Source organism: Manacus vitellinus, unplaced genomic scaffold (assembly GCF_001715985.3).
Source record: "Manacus vitellinus isolate BGI_N305 unplaced genomic scaffold, ASM171598v3 scaffold_6_pilon, whole genome shotgun sequence".
Taxonomy (NCBI): Eukaryota; Metazoa; Chordata; class Aves; order Passeriformes; family Pipridae; genus Manacus; species Manacus vitellinus.
In genome coordinates, this window is record NW_021940750.1 from 9,803,632 (window position 1) to 9,821,541 (window position 17,910).

The 17,910-nt window shown below is 35.8% G+C and overlaps 1 protein-coding gene across 2 annotated transcripts in view; it reads right to left on the reverse strand.

Annotated features, from left to right (window-relative positions):
- Positions 1 to 17,910, reverse strand: part of GPHN (gephyrin) — a 287,967-nt gene that overhangs the window by 44,087 nt on the left and 225,970 nt on the right. For both annotated transcript variants that reach the window (XM_018082606.2, XM_029964123.1), the window contains 3 exons: positions 9,362 to 9,404; positions 5,929 to 6,066; positions 1,018 to 1,110 (listed from right to left, as the gene is read on the reverse strand). In XM_018082606.2, the coding sequence (XP_017938095.2) occupies positions 1,018 to 1,110; positions 5,929 to 6,066; positions 9,362 to 9,404 (274 nt within the window). The remainder of the gene's footprint in view (positions 1 to 1,017; positions 1,111 to 5,928; positions 6,067 to 9,361; positions 9,405 to 17,910) is intronic.

Genomic DNA, 17,910 nt, shown 5'->3' on the forward strand with positions numbered 1-17,910 from the left:
TTTCCATTGTTTCAGCTGCCAGCAATAAAAAAGGATATTTTAATGTCCCCAGAAGGAAGTTGGGTATTGTGTACAAATTTCAACACGGTGTTACAACAATTTGACTGCTACCACAATTAAATCACTACTATTATAATGTTCAATCTTGTATATTTTAAATTTTCTTCATAGATATCTGAGGTGAGCATCATTAGTGTTACTTTACAAAGAAACAAACTGATGCACAGAGAAGCAACTGGCTCAAAATGATGTAGCACTTCGTGGCAAAGCACAGTATGAATTCAGGTCTCCTGGGAAACCATATTCACTGCTTGCAATGAGTAAAGTCACACTACTCATTTTCACAGAACACTTCACCGAATATTCTGAGTTGGAAGGGACCCACAAGGATCGTCGAGTTCAGCTCTTAAGTAAGTGGCCCATACAGACACTGAACCCACAACCTTAGTGTTATTATCACCATGTTCTAACCAACTGAGCTAATCTCAGGGTCATATATGGCAGCTGCAATATTTTTAAAGTAAAAATCAGTTCTTCTTTTGAGGTGTGTCCATAAAAGAACATTCTTGTAAGTTTTTTCAAAAATTCTCTAATGCAATCAATAAAATATTCACTTATAGGAAGTTGGATCTGTAACACTTCAAGAAAGTAACAGATATGTAAGAAAATCTCCATTAAATCAACAACAGAAGAATATAAGAAAAACTGTAATTCAGAAACAGATGTTCCATTAATCTTCTGAATTCTTAAGGAAATGCAGGAAATGCACTAGTAACAGAGTTGCATGTCTGTGAGCACACATGGATGTACATTTGCTTGTGGACATATGCATACACTTAAAAGATCTGAACTCAGCTTTATGGCCTTCCTTCAAGACAGCCTTATTCTATGTAACTGTGACTTCAGCAATGATCTGAATCAAATCTAAAGGAAAATAACCACTGCTGGATCCAAAACAGGTGAACTAACATGTTATAAAGTGGTTTTCCAGACACTGTCTACAAAGTGAGTGTTTACCTCTGACAGCGTAGCCATCTTTTACTGATGCTGGAAATGGCGGTAGATTATCTTTTGCATATACATCTTGAGCAAGGACTCGGCCCATTCCATCTAGAAAAGAGAAAAGACCATGCTCCATGTCATTGCAGCTAGTGAAAGGGGGAAAAAAGTTAACAGCCATGTGCTCTGATAGGTGAAATGTGTATGTATGGGACACACAGATCTCTCAGACTTTTGATTTTTGCCTCTACATAAAAGAAAAAAGACTGGAGTCTGAAAGTACTGATAAAGGATTTGTTCGATAAGTCTGTGCTCCTGGTTATGGTTAAATTGCTGACAGTAGATTTGAATGCCAAGTATCCAAACCCAAAGGTTTAGATAAAAGCTCTGATGTAGGGTCAGACAGAAAAAACAAGTATTTGCTTCTTTAAATCAAGTTTTTCTCCTGAGACCTTTTAAAATTATGTATTTTCCTTTATTCAAATTTTTATAAAAAATTTTTTTAAAAGCTTTTAAAATGACATTTCAGAAATGAATCTTGTGTGCAAAAGGTGAGAGGTGATGAATTGAGGACTCATCAGTAACAGTGGACAAGTTTTCATAAATTGACAAAAAAGTTTTGCAATAGATTAGCTTTGCCTAATTGCTGAAAGCATTTCTGCTTAATGGAGGGTGAGTGAACATAAGTGTCAAGATTATTTATGTAAATTTACAATGTTATAGTTCTAAATATTTTAATAGCTGTTTCAAACAGACCCTTTTCCTTCACTTAGTGACTATGACTGATAAGTTGTAATTTGGCTCAGCTTCCCTGCAGAGATTGATATGAATTATTTCACCCTCAGTCAAGTGGCTGGTACTTTTATGGCACCAGCAAGAGCCTTTTTTAGTGTAATGTGGAACAGAATGGAAAATATGTAACTTACCCCTTCATACAATGTAAGCATGAAAAAGCATATTCGTTACATGTGTGATTAGATGGATTGGAAAGGGGTATATGGGTCAGAACTACTGAGATCAGCTTGATTCTGGTATGTCTAAGTAGAAGAAGGGAAACTCAGCTCATAATAGAGGCCACTGTTCCTAGGGTGCCCAGGAAGGCAATATCCAGCTGAAAGTATGAAGGAATGAGAGGATGCATGAATATTTCTACCAGGAGAATTTGCATGGATACGTGCTTTAGAGATTATGGTCTTTGAGACACGCCAAAAAAGAGACATGCATGAAGTATGTTTCTTATTTTACAGACAGGGAAATCAGTGCGGTTCTGGATTCCTTGGGAAGGTAGAAGGCTTAACACTGCACACTAAATGGACAGGTTTTGTTAAAAAGTGTACCTACTCGATTTGAAAGTGTTCAGCTCCAGTGAGGTGCTATTATAATGAAGACTTTATGTATTAACACAAAGTGATTTAGCTAGCAATTAATTATCATAACTATAACATCATTGTGTTCACATCCATATGTATTAACTTTCAGCCTGAATTTAATATTCACGCTGCATTTCTGAAATAAGTATTGCCATGAAAATGCTGATAAAACCTGTTAAAGCAACTAAAAAAGCACCTTTGTGATGGACATTAATTCACCTGTGCATTACGGCGTATCACTGCCTGTGATACACAATATACAAGTTATTAAAAGCTCACAAAAGCTCGTACACTTACACTGAATAAAAGAATGCAGAAACAGACATTTAAAATAAAGCACAGAAAAGGCAGCTATCAAAGGCCTAGTAAAAACACCCTTTGTTCCAAGATGCATGAAATCTCACACAAAAGCGATGCTTCTAATTTTAGCAGGCATGTTGTGTCTTCCTTTTGCTTCTTGTCTGCATGCAAAATCACACCAATTAGAGCAAAGTTGAACAGTATGTTCTTGGCAGAATGCCAAGAAAGGAATAAATGGCCAGTCAGTAATGGGAATGAATTTTATTACAGGGAGAAAAATGTTAGAATTACTTGGTGAAGCAGCCTTAGGCATTTAAAAATGAAGCAAGTCAGCAACTTGGACAATCTGAAGTACCTCTGTACCCTCTTTTACTTAAGCAACTATTCTAAAAATACAGTTTGACCTTATTTTGATTAATTGTAATTCAAAAAGATGTTCTGAATTATTTTAATGTCATCAAACTGCCCCTTGTGATGCCCACAGCTTTTAACACAAAATGGAGAACTACATTAAACTCACTTTCCAAATGTGGCTATTTGCTAAAGCTTCGGTGATGGCACTGGTACAGTTCTGCAAAGAACTTTGGTTTCTCAGGGTATTGATACTGGGGCACAGCAAATAGACAGATCTTGTACTAAAGGTGATGGATTTTGTGAATACTGCCCTGGTAGCACTTCACTGTGATATGAAAAGTCAATGCTATCAAAAAAATCAGCTAGGCTCTTGGACTAGACCTGCTCTGTTCTCAGGTTTAAGCTTATGCTTAAGCTCAAAAAGTGTAGATTGCTTCTGCATTGCACTTTTATTATCAATTAAACTTAAATGTATCTTCTTAGTTTCAGAAGAATAATCATAATCATGTTGTCTAAAGGCTTATATGTATACAGAGCTATGCTCAGGTAACTAAATTTAGTTGAAATAAAAGGCTAATTGGGGGCTTCATACCAGATATCAATGATAGCAGATGGGAAATATGCTTCAGATGCCTTTGGTTTATGGCAGTTCCGTAAAATGTTTTAGGACTGTCCATTTTTTATTTTAATATGAAAGAGGTTAAATGATCTATTGAGTCACTGAGCAATTTACCAGTGTGAAAGTCATGTTTAAAAGATAACTTTACTTATCCTCCCCCTCATGTTAGGAGAGAATAGATAGATTCGAGAGACTGCAGCACACTTTGACTTAATCAAGAATAAAATCAGGACTTTACTGACTATTTGTACAGAATAACATTTGGCAGCTTTATTTATAAGGATGAATGCTATACACTATGTTTAGTAATGTAACTGAATCAGGTTAAATTAATTTGGCAATTTGCAATCCTAGAACTTTATACATTTCACTTTTCTTACAGAGAGATTGTACTCCTAAAAGATAGTTTTGAGGAGCTCAGTGTTAATTCAAGACACAAAAACACACAGAAAACAAACACAGCACAACAGTGCTTTTCTGAGTACAGTTTAAGACCTCCAGGACTACATTTTTATTATTTTCCAAAATTAGAGGTACATGAACTGAAAAATAAATGAATCCATAACTAAATGAAAAACTCAATCTTAACTCATTGCATTCTTCAAAATTAACATCAACCATACATGTGTGCACACATGCACACATGCACACATACACACACACACACACACACACATATGTGCCTATACAAAACAATCCTATATACTTGTCTGTATAACATTATGGTGATCACTTAAGAACTTCTGAAAATGAGTTTTCATCTTGAGATTTTTATCCATAGATTAAGGGAACTGAATTTGCAGTATCACAGACACAGATATGTCCATAAGGATGTCTCCTATAGGCTAAATCCTGAAATTTCATATGATATACTTGAAAATCTTACAGTGCTAAAAAAAGTGTATACTTCTTGAAAAATAAATTGTGAGATACAATTTTGCACTACACTGCAAAAATATGAAGGAATATGTCTTTGTTAATATCTTCATTATTGGTACACTTATGTGAACATGAAATCAGACTCTATCTCTGAAGCTAACAGGTGTGATAATACATACAGTCTGCTAAATCAGTATGTCAATATGAAGACATCTTGAAAGTTTGTGGCAGCACAAAGATTTGGTGAAGAGTATGAAAACTGAACTTTCAAGCCAGAAGACAGAACAATCCATTCAGAAATCATGTGGACCTCTCTGCTATCTGCAGTCCACCAATGTCCTAAACCGTTTGCCTCTTGAGGCTCATAGTTCCACTATCTCTTTGCTCACTACCTTACCTTTGGACAATCTGGAAGAATCCCTGGAGGAGGTTTCCTCTCCCCTACCTACTTTAGGTTTACTTGTCAGCATGCTTCCAGTCATGGTTTTGTGCCAAGAACATTCTCCCAGATAATGGCTAGGCTTGGTGTAAGGGATAGCAGAAGCAAGGGAATCACCTAATAGGCATTACGAACACCCTGTTTCAGGAGGGAGGATAGTTTAGCTGAATAAACATGAGACGTGCCCTGCTAATTCCTTTTAAGGCCAGAAAATGGCTTCACCTATCCCTACTTACTTATGAGTACAGGCACAGTCACAAAGTCTGATATTTTGCCTGCTGTTTGGTGTCTTTGTTTATTATAAAGACTGTATAAATCAAAACCAGTTACCCTTTAATTACAAAGTTTTGATAAATCAAACATTAAAAGGAAGTAAGAAAATGATCAAATGTAGTGGTAGAACAGAAAAGGAATTGTCATGTTTATGAGAAGAAGGGGAAAATTCTGAAATGTGTAGTAGGCTAAGTAGAAACTGGAAAAACAGACTGAGACGAACTGTTAAAGATATAGACATGGAAAAAAGTGACCTGGAATCAATAATCACTTTCCCTTGATCATTAATTTCAGATTGGAAAGGGACTTAGTGAGAATCTCCCATAGTAAAAGAACAGAGTAAGCCAATCACCGTACAACTTGGAGCTACTTGGCATGTAAAAAAGTCCAGTCTTAACCACTGAGGCAAATTATGGTTGAGTATAATATGTTTGCTGCATATAACACAAACCAGAAGAAAATTCATTTACACATTTTATTAGAGTTCCATTACAGACTCCTTCAGGGAGGAGCACTGAGGTCAGTTGACATTCTCCTTACTTTGAAAGGAGATTTCCTATATTATTGGCATTTTCTAAAGCAGCTTCTCCTGGAGAAAGTACTGTTTCATATACCTCACAAAGTTAGTAAAAGAGAAAGTTGTCAAATATGGAAATAATCACCCTAATCCTCACAAAATATCCAACTTAAAATACCTCTGTAATTGATGATTTCTGTTCCAAGCACTGGGGTCATCTCCAGAACTGTGATGAAGGCCTTGTCCATAGATGTCAATGGGAATGGAGACATGCGGTGTCTTCTTGCTACCTTGGTAATGTCAACAGCACTGTGACCTGCAATGAGAAAGAACCAAGTTTATGTATGCTACAATGTGCAGATTCACATAGTGATGTTAATTTAAACCACTTTACTGAAACTAATCTGGCACTTCGGAGTAAATTAAATTAGTTAGTTATCATCATTGAGCATTCATGTCAGACACTGGGAAAGCACTGTATTCAAGTAGAATCAACAGAGATTTAAAACGAACTGCAATTTACAGTTGAAAAAGTTCACAGAAGTGTATATCCTTATTTATTATGAAAAACATACCAGAAGTCTTGATGAGCACAAATTCAAACCAGAAACCCTTCAAGATGATTCAGTATTTTACATTGAGGATGATAATCTGAGGCTAATTCAGTTCTATGAACTATGAACTCAGGATGATTCACTCCATTCTGTTCTCCACAAATACATCTCAATATGCTCTGTGCCATGCACAGATAAAACATAAGAATGGACATTGTGCCACTCTGTAATCCAAGAGTGAGATGGGAGTCAAAAGGTTTGAAAGGAGGATAGAGAGAGCACAGTGAAATCATTGGGCAGTCAGCAAGTAGACAGTGTTTCCAGCTAGCAGGCATCCTACCTATTGTCATGATTTTGTAGTCACCATAGCAAAGTGTTGTTTAAATGTATAATTTGAATGAAGGCAGCAGGACAACTTAATGGAAGCTTACTTTTCCCAACTATGAGGGACAGGCAGGGAGAAAATATCACAAAAGTTGTTTGAAAATGAAGCCAGCGGCATGTTTGATTTCATGATACTTACTGAGAGAGTAAACAAGGAGACAACAAGCTTTGAAGGATTTTGGAAGTGAAGATAAGCAAGAAGAGAACTATTGCATGATTACATAAACTGGAGTAACACATACAAACCAAAAGATTAAGACAATTACAGTTGCAGAATATCTTGAAAGGATTTACCTAGAATAAGAAGGTATTTTTGAGAGCCAAAGTGGATGATGTTTTATATTTAATATGTAATGATATTCCTAAAGCAACATAAATTGTAATAAGAAAGCATTAACAAATAATAGGAATTAATTGTTAATGACATGATTTTGCTTTGCAGTAGCTACCTAAATATCCCATTTGCTGCTGCACATGCCTTCAAATTCTGGAAAAAAGTAGATTATTGCTTTGAGTGTAGTCTTCTAATAAAAAATAACTAAAAAATAGTAAAACAATCACACAATATAACTTCTTCCTTCAGAAGAGAAGGTTTCCTAATTAATCTGTATATCTGTTACTTCTTTCAGCACTAACACATGCTTGCCTTTTGATGTGGTAAATTTTTCATTGATTACTTTTTGCTGTCAACACAGTAACTATCTTTCAGAGGAAGAAGTAGAGACAAGGAAAACTGCCCACCTAATTTTCCTAAGAAAGATTCTGGAAGAAACTATTTGAACAATCTCTGTATGTATTTGGAAGACACATGACCATAAGCCCACGCCCTGTGAATCTGTCAATCACAAATAATTTTTAGTTGACTAAATTCCTATCTTTAAGATTGCAGATGGCATTCTGTGGAAGACAGAAACAGCCAATGAGGTATATTCTAACTATATTAAGACTTTACACACTCTTACACCTCACTTTTTCATTCGCAAACTAGGGAGAAGTGATCCAAATTTAACTATTGTAAGATAAAAGTGTAACTAATGGAAAAAACTGCACTCCTGGTTCTAACAACAAGGATCTTCCTAGCAAACTTGTATTTCCAACTATTCTTCCTGTATTTTGTTAACAACCTCATTAAAAAGGAAAAGGAAAGGGAAGTATTTGTCATATATAGTCAAACTTCCCATACCCTTCTCTGTATAGAAAAAGAAACCCTGCTTAGCAGCACTGTAAATCCTGCAGGTCCAGCAGATTCCACACATTTTCCTAACGCTTTCTTGTAAGTTGGGAAAAATGAAGGAAGATGCTAGGAAAAAATATGTGTGGCAGCGAACAACCTTGATGCTGCAGCCATTAGATGCTTTTGTGTTTTAGTGCTACCTAAAATTCACTGTAAGCTACTTCACAGACTATTATTTTACTTCTTTAACCCTTAAAAAGTGAATGAATTCAGAGGTTTTTGAATGCTTTGAATGGTACCCAGAGTACTACCTTCAGATTCGCAAGTCTGTCCCTAATATACTGTCATTTGTTTAAGCCAAAGGTTTTGTTGAAATCTGAGAAATCTCAGAGAAATCTCCGATAAATCTGTCTTCTTCAACATAGATAAAATTTCCTAATCTCTGACACCTTTGTTCCAACACCAAAAGTAAGCCCCATTATTACTGCAAGAGAGGCCAAGACAATAAAGCATCTCTAGGTTTAATGTTAGCATGAATAACCTTAATGAAGAAAGGAAGAAAGATGCAGGTGTAACTACTAACCCTTCTCTCTCCCTATTTCTTCCTATCACACATTTAAACAGATCCAAGAGACAAACAAATAATGATTTTTTAAATTCTAAAATTACTAAATGGTACTTTTTACTTACAAGTAAGTGACATTAAACAACTCCTCATACTTTCCCAAGTTATCTTTCACTAATGTGAAATGTCAGATGGCTCTAAAAATAACTACTTACAGCAAGTTGCATTTTGTATGACAAAATAATCCTCTAGCTTAGAAGCGGCTAAGTCAATTGGTTGCATAAGGTAAAAAATTTCCTGACATCCTTCTCTTTTATCACCAAAACAACTTCCTATTGCTGTCATTACACATATATGTATACACACACACACACACACACACACACACACACACACACACACACACACGTATATGGTGGATCAAATTTTACACTAGAATAATTCCCATAAAACAAAGGAAAAGAATTGTGCAAATTAAAGAACACCTCATTTGGATAAATCTGAATTCTTAATCTTTGCATTTTTTTGTTTGGTTTTATGTAATCCAACATTCAAATTAATGCTCATGAAAATAAAAATCATTATAGTCAATCTGAGAACTTCCATTTTCCTTGTCTTTAAGTATTGATTCTTGTCCATAAAACCTGGACACACATGATCATTTACAACAATACATCACCACAAACAACACAGACCTCCATGTCATTAGAAAAACAACTTGGAAGAATAAATTAAAAGATGTCTCTCCATCAATACATGAACAATGGGAGCTGTTTACACTTTTATCTTTGGACTGAATTTCACTGTCTTAAGTTATTAAATTTCATCTGCAAACCCACTTATGTCCCAACCATATACTTCTGATCTGATTATCATTTGCTGTCTCCTGAGCAGTCTTAGTTTCTCAATGGAGCTATGAAGTTTCAGTACGTACTTGCTCTGAGGATGTTCTCCTTGCTGCTGCACCTAGACTGGACCTGCAGAGAGAGCACGGATTCTATGAGCTACAGAAGTTAACAAGAATGCAAAATATAGAGATAAAATGGGCAAGCTCCTGGGATCTAAGACAGAGGCTATACATATTTTCAGCAACATTCTTACATATTTTGCATGAGATAAGTATATTTATGCAGAACAGTAGTAACTGATGGTCAGAATCTGATACAAGCAATTTGATTCCATACCCTTCTCATAAGAAACAACATGGCCTCAGGACAGTAATAGGGAAAAATCAAAGAACAGAGTGTTTGAAGTCATATGTTAAGCTCCAGTTTTCAACAAAAAATCCACATTTTCTTATACAGTTGTAATTACAGTAGCTCTGAATCTAGGTCCTATGATTAGACAGAACACTAACATAGCTAACATATATTATCATGACTTGATTTAACATTCTATTGTTGATATATTCAGGTACTATAGAAAGAGTTTAAAGTATTCAATATTCAATTTCAATTGTGTTGATTCTGAAAATGTTTAATAAGAATTCTTCACAATTGGATAAGCAACTCACAATTGTATAAACAGCTCCTGGCTGGAGCCAGATAAATTTACTCAGCTGTTCCTGTTTGGTTAAAAGAAATGCTATGTTCAGTATAAATTTTACAGTGCAATTCTAGTTTAAAAAAGTAACTGTGTGAGAATGGCAAATGGTTTCTCAATAAATTCCTTGATGATTAGCTGCCACTGTGCTATTCCAGATAGTCTGATTTCAGGGAAAATCGACAATTCATATTGGTCTAATACTGTAGTAAAACTGGACATTTAAAGTTCCATCTGTTTACCAGGAAGATTTAAAAAAGAATTGTTTTTTTGAAGAGTATCAGCACTGCAAACACAAGACAGTATAAATTTTATCTATACTGAGGCATCAGCTCTTGTTAATTCTTCTCAGGTTGGGAAGGATAGCACAACGTATAATAACTCTGAAGCTGCAAGATTTTCGATGAACTACTGGCAGGCCAGCTGACTGAACTGGCAGCACTTGAATAATAAACATTTTGCATGGACAAAACCCCAGCTAAAGTAAACTTGACAAGAAAACAAACCTCTGAGATAGTAAGAATGGAATCCTTCTCTTTTTTACTTTACTGACAAAGGTATTTTAAATTTCAGTGAGAGTATTAATAAAGTAAAACCGTGTACATGTGGTGAAAGAAGTGGAATAGCACAGGTGATGCTGAGGGTGTAATTTCCCAGCAGAACATTTGTCTCTGCTGAAAGAGCAAAGGAGTGAATCCAGATTATCTTTCAGACCTCACTTGGAATTTGCACTTACAGAAAAATTGCCTAGAAAGTGAATATGTATGATCTAACAACTGATGAAGAATGGTACACGCTTAACCCCCTAAAAGCTGTCTTCAGAAAGGAACAGCCATGAAAGGTTGAAACCAACTGTGCCCCAGCTTCTAAACCTCTTTCTTCTGTTCCACAGCAGCTTGCCCCAAATGTATATTCACATAAAAAAATTGGATTCTACAGCGCAACACAGTCTACTTATTGTAATGGAATAACTTATGGAAAGTAATGTTGCAACTTAGAGTGGGTTATGGTGTCCTTCCCTGAAAAAAACTCTTGTTTAACAAAAACAAACAGAAAAAAACCAAGCCCTCCCCTCTTCCCACCAAAAATACTATACAAGAAAACTGCAAACAAAATATTAATGATGTCCAAATTTGGCCCAGAGTTGTTTTACCAGATTTTAAAGGCATAATGTGAACTCTCTCTGGAAGAAGTAAATATTTACCTATAATTTACCAAAGAACAATTCTGGACCAAAAAGATGGTATAATGGTAGGAAAGAAAGCACAAAAAAAAGAGAAGCACAGATTAAGAGAGAGAGGGAGAGAGAGAAATAGAGAAGCAGGATGGACGTGGCAAGGCAGAAGATGGTGTGTGCAAAAGGAGACATGGGTCTATGTGTGTAAGACTACTGTTTAAAATGGAAGAGGCTCTCTTATTTCTCATTGAAAAACATATGAAAAGAGAAAATGAGGAAGGGGCCTGCTGCAAAATAACCAAGCGATTCAGCAAACTGTGGAATGAAACTCAGTGAGATAACACAGTCCTAAAGAAAAAGGCAAAAAAACCAAAAAATACAAAACACAAACATTTGAAACAATCTACTAAAACAAACTAAGTAAAATATGTGATCCAAAGGACACAGATAAAAGCTACTAGAGAAGGAGGAAAAATGTTAGCAGACAAAGACAGTGCTAAAGAAGTAAAATGGAAGTCAAGAGAGAGTCTTCAACAAAGTGGAGGAACAGAAGGAGCCCAAACCCATAGCGCAAAGCAATGTTTGCGAATGGAAAACAGCTCCTTTGAGCAGTAATAGTTACTCTCGAGTTGTAGCCTCTATTCCTCCTGAGTTCATCTTTAAGCCCTTCCAACCTATAGTGGAGCTAGTGTATGGACAAAAACAAGAGATTTATAATGAACAGAGCAGCTGAGATTTGCAGATCAAATCTTCTAATATAAAAAACGTGTTGACAAAGTTTTGCTCTACAATGTCCAAATGACAATGGCAACAAAAGACAGCTGGCTTCACATACAGCCTCTTACAGGTCATTTTTTTAATTCTGTGCACACAGAGGACTTTATATTTACTTTTTGATTTCTTACACCCAGCCTACAGTTTCCACATTATCACTCACCTGATGGGCAACATATGCAGTATGAGAAATAATTTGCTTCCCACAAATTTTAAAAGCAGCTGTGGAAGAGGAATCCATGATAATAAAATAAAAGGCTTGATCAGCTAGACTTGATCGTTTCCCAACCTATGCTCACAGCTGCAGAATACAAACCATGTTTTAACATAACTGACATCAAAATTGGTCATTACATAATACTTCTGTTTAATATGAGTTGCACATTCTTATCCTAAATGTTATTTTTAATCAAAACTCCAGTAAAATGATTTTGAATAAAACCCACCAGTTTCCTAACACATACAGTTTTAGCAGCAATGGAGCTTTGTATAAATGGGGTTATGTGCTTTAATAAGTGCCTTTTATCATATTCATTATTTGTATGTTTTACTACTTTGCTATTTGTGACATTTACAAAAAATCTGTATTCTTTTCACAGCTACTGTTAAGTGAATAATCCATATTATATTACATATAGTACCATGACTAACTAGGGAGAGTTATCAGTAGTAGTATTTACTATAATTCTTCTCATTCACAGGCAGTTACAGAAATAACAACCTATGTCTGTCTTTCCTTTCACAGGGAAAGTATAGATTTATTGTTTGTCCACTCTACAGTCTCTTTGCTCACAATCTATCTTGGCAGAAGATACACTGGGCTACCAGCCAGTACCATTTTCCTGCGTAGTTCAGACAGAATGTAATCAAACCCAAAGCATTCAGTTCACATTACTCTGTTTTTTAAGAAAACTGGATTTATGTTCTTGAAGATAAAACTTCATCATGCGGAATGCAGAGTAAGCTTTCTCCCATAGGCTGAAGTAATAAACAGAATGTGAAATAAAGTACTCAAAAATAAATTAAGGGAATGGTAAAACAAAGAGTTCTGCTGACAGCTTCTATCTATCAGTCATGATCGATCTGAAAAACGAAGTCAATGACTATACTAAATTGGATTCATTTAAATTTATGTGATATGTTTTGCTGCAAATAAAAATCTGTCCACAAAAAATTTTTTTACAAGTAAAATAGAAAAAGACACAAATAAAATTTCATGCTACAAGTGAAAAATTAATGTGAAAAAAATGAAAAAAGAGAACTGAGAAACCCTTTAACACTTTACTGTTAGGAATTGTTAGAGAAATTACTTACCTTTTTAAAGTCATAACAAGATTAGCACAGAGTATTAAGTCAGCTCTTCATTATGGGAGGTACAATTAAAAGCCATTGGTTATAATAAAACAAATTGCTACATGAAGATGAAGATTTTCCAGCCCAGTATGAAAAGCTAACTCTTATGGGAGTACATTTCAACTCAATATTACAACATGAAGAACGTTTCGGAACAAAGACATCAAAACATGATTTATCACCAACAGAAAGAGCCCGTTTCTCAGGAACACAGAGCCTGTAGGAGGCTGACCCATAACCTTTAGCATTTATGGGAAAGCACATTGCTCCACTTTGAGGAAAGCATGCAGAATGTGGAACCACCAGCAGAAACCCAAATCTACACAGAGGACTCAGGTACAGCAAAGGGAATGAGTTTGCCAAGCTGTAATGAAGGAAGCAGGGAATGCAAAGCACAGCAGTCGCTAACAATTTAAGAACTATATTCCTCTCAGTGTCTCATGAACACCAGGCAGGCCTGTTTATGAGGTGTTGCACCTACTACACTTACTGCTGGTGAGAATGTGCATAACTCATACAACCTTTCCTTGAAACTTCAGCAGCTTTATGAAGACAACTTATTCTCTATGATGTGGGAAAGTACGCTGCTGCTGCTTTTTTCTCTGCATGTGCTTTATTACTAATTACATAAGCTGAGTTCTGTACAATATACAGTGGCACATGCCACCATGAATGGTCTCTGAAATATTTGCCTGCTTTAAATAGATTTCAAATCACATGTGATCTGATTTATAGCTGTAGAGTTTGCACAGTATCTTTTGTCTAAAATACCTTTTATCCTGTAACAGTGCAACATACATTATTCAGTGTCTTTAAATAAACACATAAGAGAAAACTAAACCATGAACCAATAGCTCAAACTGGTATAAAACAACACTTTAAAAATTGATTTTGGCCTGTTATTTTAACTAGGACCAAATAAAAAAATGCAATGAAATACACTAGTTGGTTTAATTAAAAGAATGTTTTAAATCTAATGTGAAGAACAGAGGGAACTGATTTAATTGAATTAATAGGGAATATATTAATGAAGTTATTAAAAAAACATTCACAGGAATGGCTTGGGTTGGAAGGGACCTTAAAGATGATCCAGTTGCAGAAAAAAAAAAGTATCTGGAATTGCGTACTTCAGAAAATGTTCAGTACGGTATTTAAGGATTAAATAATCCTATTACAACATGCCATCTTCCTATTTCAGAAATGCATTCTTATTCAAACAGCACTTTTACACACGAGGTCTTAAGAGAATATTTTATGGCCATCTGAATTAGGACTAAAGTCAGTTCAATACAACAGAATAAATTTTTCTTGTTATACTGAGACCACCTCTGAAAGGGAAAGAAAAGTGAACACAAGGAATTTGATAGCACCAGACATTACTCATTAACATAATTTTTAAAACAAACAGCAGTGATGGTGGAATTCACCTCACCAAAACTTAAATATGACTAATGTAGTATTCCACACAGGGAATCACTCATTTGGAGTCAGCTCTTTTGGGAAGAAAAAAGCAAAAAATCATTTGAAGCCAAAATCATTTTAGGAGCAGATTTTTACCACTTCTTAATTGTTATGTTTATTAAGTGTTACTGGACACCGAACAAAAGTAATTTTCAAATTCTGAATATGTCATTAGGTCTTCATCCATATATTACTGAGTTCTCTTTTCTGAGTTTTTCTCTAGTCACCCACACTTTACATACAGATTTTTTAAATTTTGATAATTGTTTCCCAGTAGACTATGAACGCATATATGGAGTTTTATGGTCAGATTATGATTAATCCTAACTACCGTTCAAACAGGATGATGGAAGTGATTGATGAATACACTGCAGAAACATGAGGCCTTAATTGGTTCCTTTTACAAGAGCAGTATAAAAGAAAGATATTATTCAATATTTGGAACAATATGGAATGAAATGGTAAAGGGCAGTTTTCTGGGATTAGTCATCTCTCAGTGGAAACTGACTTTGTCCTGGAGAGGCAAAATCAAAACATTTATTACTAGAAGAGGATCCAAATAAAATCTTACACACCAGCTACAATCGCAAGCTGAACACCTCATTGAATGAGAAAACAGGAAGATCTATGATACACACAGTGAAAAAAGGAGACAAAATAGCAAACTGCTGGTCACTAAGCTAATGGGAAAGCAAACTGGCTCCTACAAACTGATAGTATAGGCTTAATAATGGAGAATAAAAAGAGGCAAAGAGGGATTTATTTTCTTCAGAGTAATTTTAATGAAATGTTTACATTTATATGAGAAAATAAATGAGCTGAATTTTGTGTTCCTCAGAGCGTGGGACAGCATACAGACATGCCATATGAATAACACTGGAAAGACGGCACATTTCTGTGATATTTTAGGGGCTATTCACAGCTTATTCAATATCACAGTCTTTTTGTTCAGAGAAGCTGCATTAATTAAAATACTCAAATATGAAGAGGTCATCCACCTTGTATAAGCTAAAGCCTATATTAAATCAAGCCATAAGTTTGACTTAATTTTTGCCAAATTTGTGCACAAACTCCAACTGGTGCTAATGAAAATTCAAGTGGGATTTGTAAGACACAAGAAATCTCTAGGAATACTGCACTCAGAAAAATCAGAAGTTCTGCTCCTTGCATTATTAGGTATGAATAAGTTCTTTTATTTGTTTGAATGAAAATCTTCAGCATTCCCCAAATGCCTCAGAAATATTCTCCAGTTTGAGAAGTAGATAGTGTAAATAAAGGCAAAGAGAATAAGTTGTATTTCCTAAGAGATACAAGGGAAAGAATTCCCATTGTCCTTGTTTGCCATAGAAAGGGTTTGACTGACAAACCATTTAGCCTTAAAAGTATGCATTAGATGCCTGACTTATAGTCCATCTGGCCAGCACTGACTTTTTAAACTTTTTTAAAAAGACTTTTTTGTCCATTCCATATTAACCAGCCTTTTAAGCTACTGTCAATCAAATGTCAATCAGATACATAAGAGATGGATAGAAATTCTTGTCTTCAAGCACACCATAAATTACTCTCTAACCCTTCATATACACTAATAAGATTGACATTTTAAAAAGCTTCATTTGTATTACAAGTATTTTGCTTTTCAATGAAATTTCAACTAGTTTCACATTTGTATTTCTTCACCCAGCAACAGCCGATTTCAATGAAGCATTAAAACAATGAAATATCCATACTTCTGCAAAAAAATGGAAACTTGAATTGCATGACCCTCTAAATAAAATTTTAAAATAAATTCTTCATTCAAATACAGTCAAGGAAAATTGGCAAGTTTAAGTGAAACAGCTTTTAGGACAGATCAATGTCATGTGTGCAACTCTTATTTTTACTTTGACAGGTAAGTATTGTGATTTCGTCATAATCATTTTCAGCAGGGCTTCTCATAAGACAAGATAAGGCTATTTCATTTTAATCTCCCTGCTCAAAGAGTAATTTCATGTTTTACTTACTAAATGTTATCCAAACCATCTTGTATATGAGGAATAATTTAGTTCTTTACAGATTCCTCTGCTGTGCTTGGTTCTACAACATGAAACACTGTAATACACATGAAGGAATTTATTTTTACAAAATCTTTGTGAAGCAGAGGCATGACTTGATTTTACAAATGGGAAACCGAGACCCAGAGACATCTAGACTAAATTTAACTTGACATGCCTACAAGACAATCCAGTTGGATTACAGATATTTGATCATCAGCTGCCATTTATTTCAACTACATTTGGAGTGCTCAGCATAGAATTATAGAATTGTTTGCATTGGAAGAGACCTTAAAGATCATCTAGTTCCAACCTCCCTACCATGGGCAGAGAGCCTTCCACTAGACCATGTTGCTCAAGCACCATCCAGCCTGGCCGTGAATACTTCCAGGGATGGGGAGCCCACAACTTCTCTGGGCAACCTGTTTCAGTGCCTGACCACCCTCACAGTAGTTTCTTCCTAACATCTAATCTAAACCTACCCTCTTTCAGCTTAAAGCCATTCACCCTTATCCTATTACTACTAGCCCATGTAAAATGTTCCTCTCTAGCCTTCCTGTAGCCCCCTTTAGGTACTGGAAGGCTGAAGTGAGGTCTCCTTGGAGCCTCCTCCAGGCTGAACAACCCCAACTCTCTCAGCCTGTCTTCACAGGAGAGGTGCTCCGGGCCTCTGATCATCTCATGGCCCTCCTCTGGATTCTCTCCAGCAGGTCCATGTCCTTCCTGTGCTCAGGACTCCAGACCAGGCCACAGTACTCCAGGTGGGGTCTCACTAGAGCAGAGGAGAGGGACAGAATCTTCTCCCTTGACCTGCTGTCCACACTGCTTTTGATGCAGCTCAGGATACATTTGGCTTTCTGGGCTGTGAGTGCACATTGCTGGCTGTGGTGTGACATGAACATTATATAACTCAAAAATGACATACAGAAAATGAGTACCCCTGAAAATGGTGCAAGACGTTTTTCCAGCATGAAAAGTGAAGTCAGCACTAATAAGGAGAGAAAATGTGGTATAAGCTTTCTTGGTACCCATTCAGGCCTTCCTGCTACAGCACTGCGCTTTCTGTTCCAGCACCATTCAACCCAGCTGGAAAACACAATTCCCTCCTGGGAAACAAAATTCAGTTCTCTTAATATCTAGTCATTG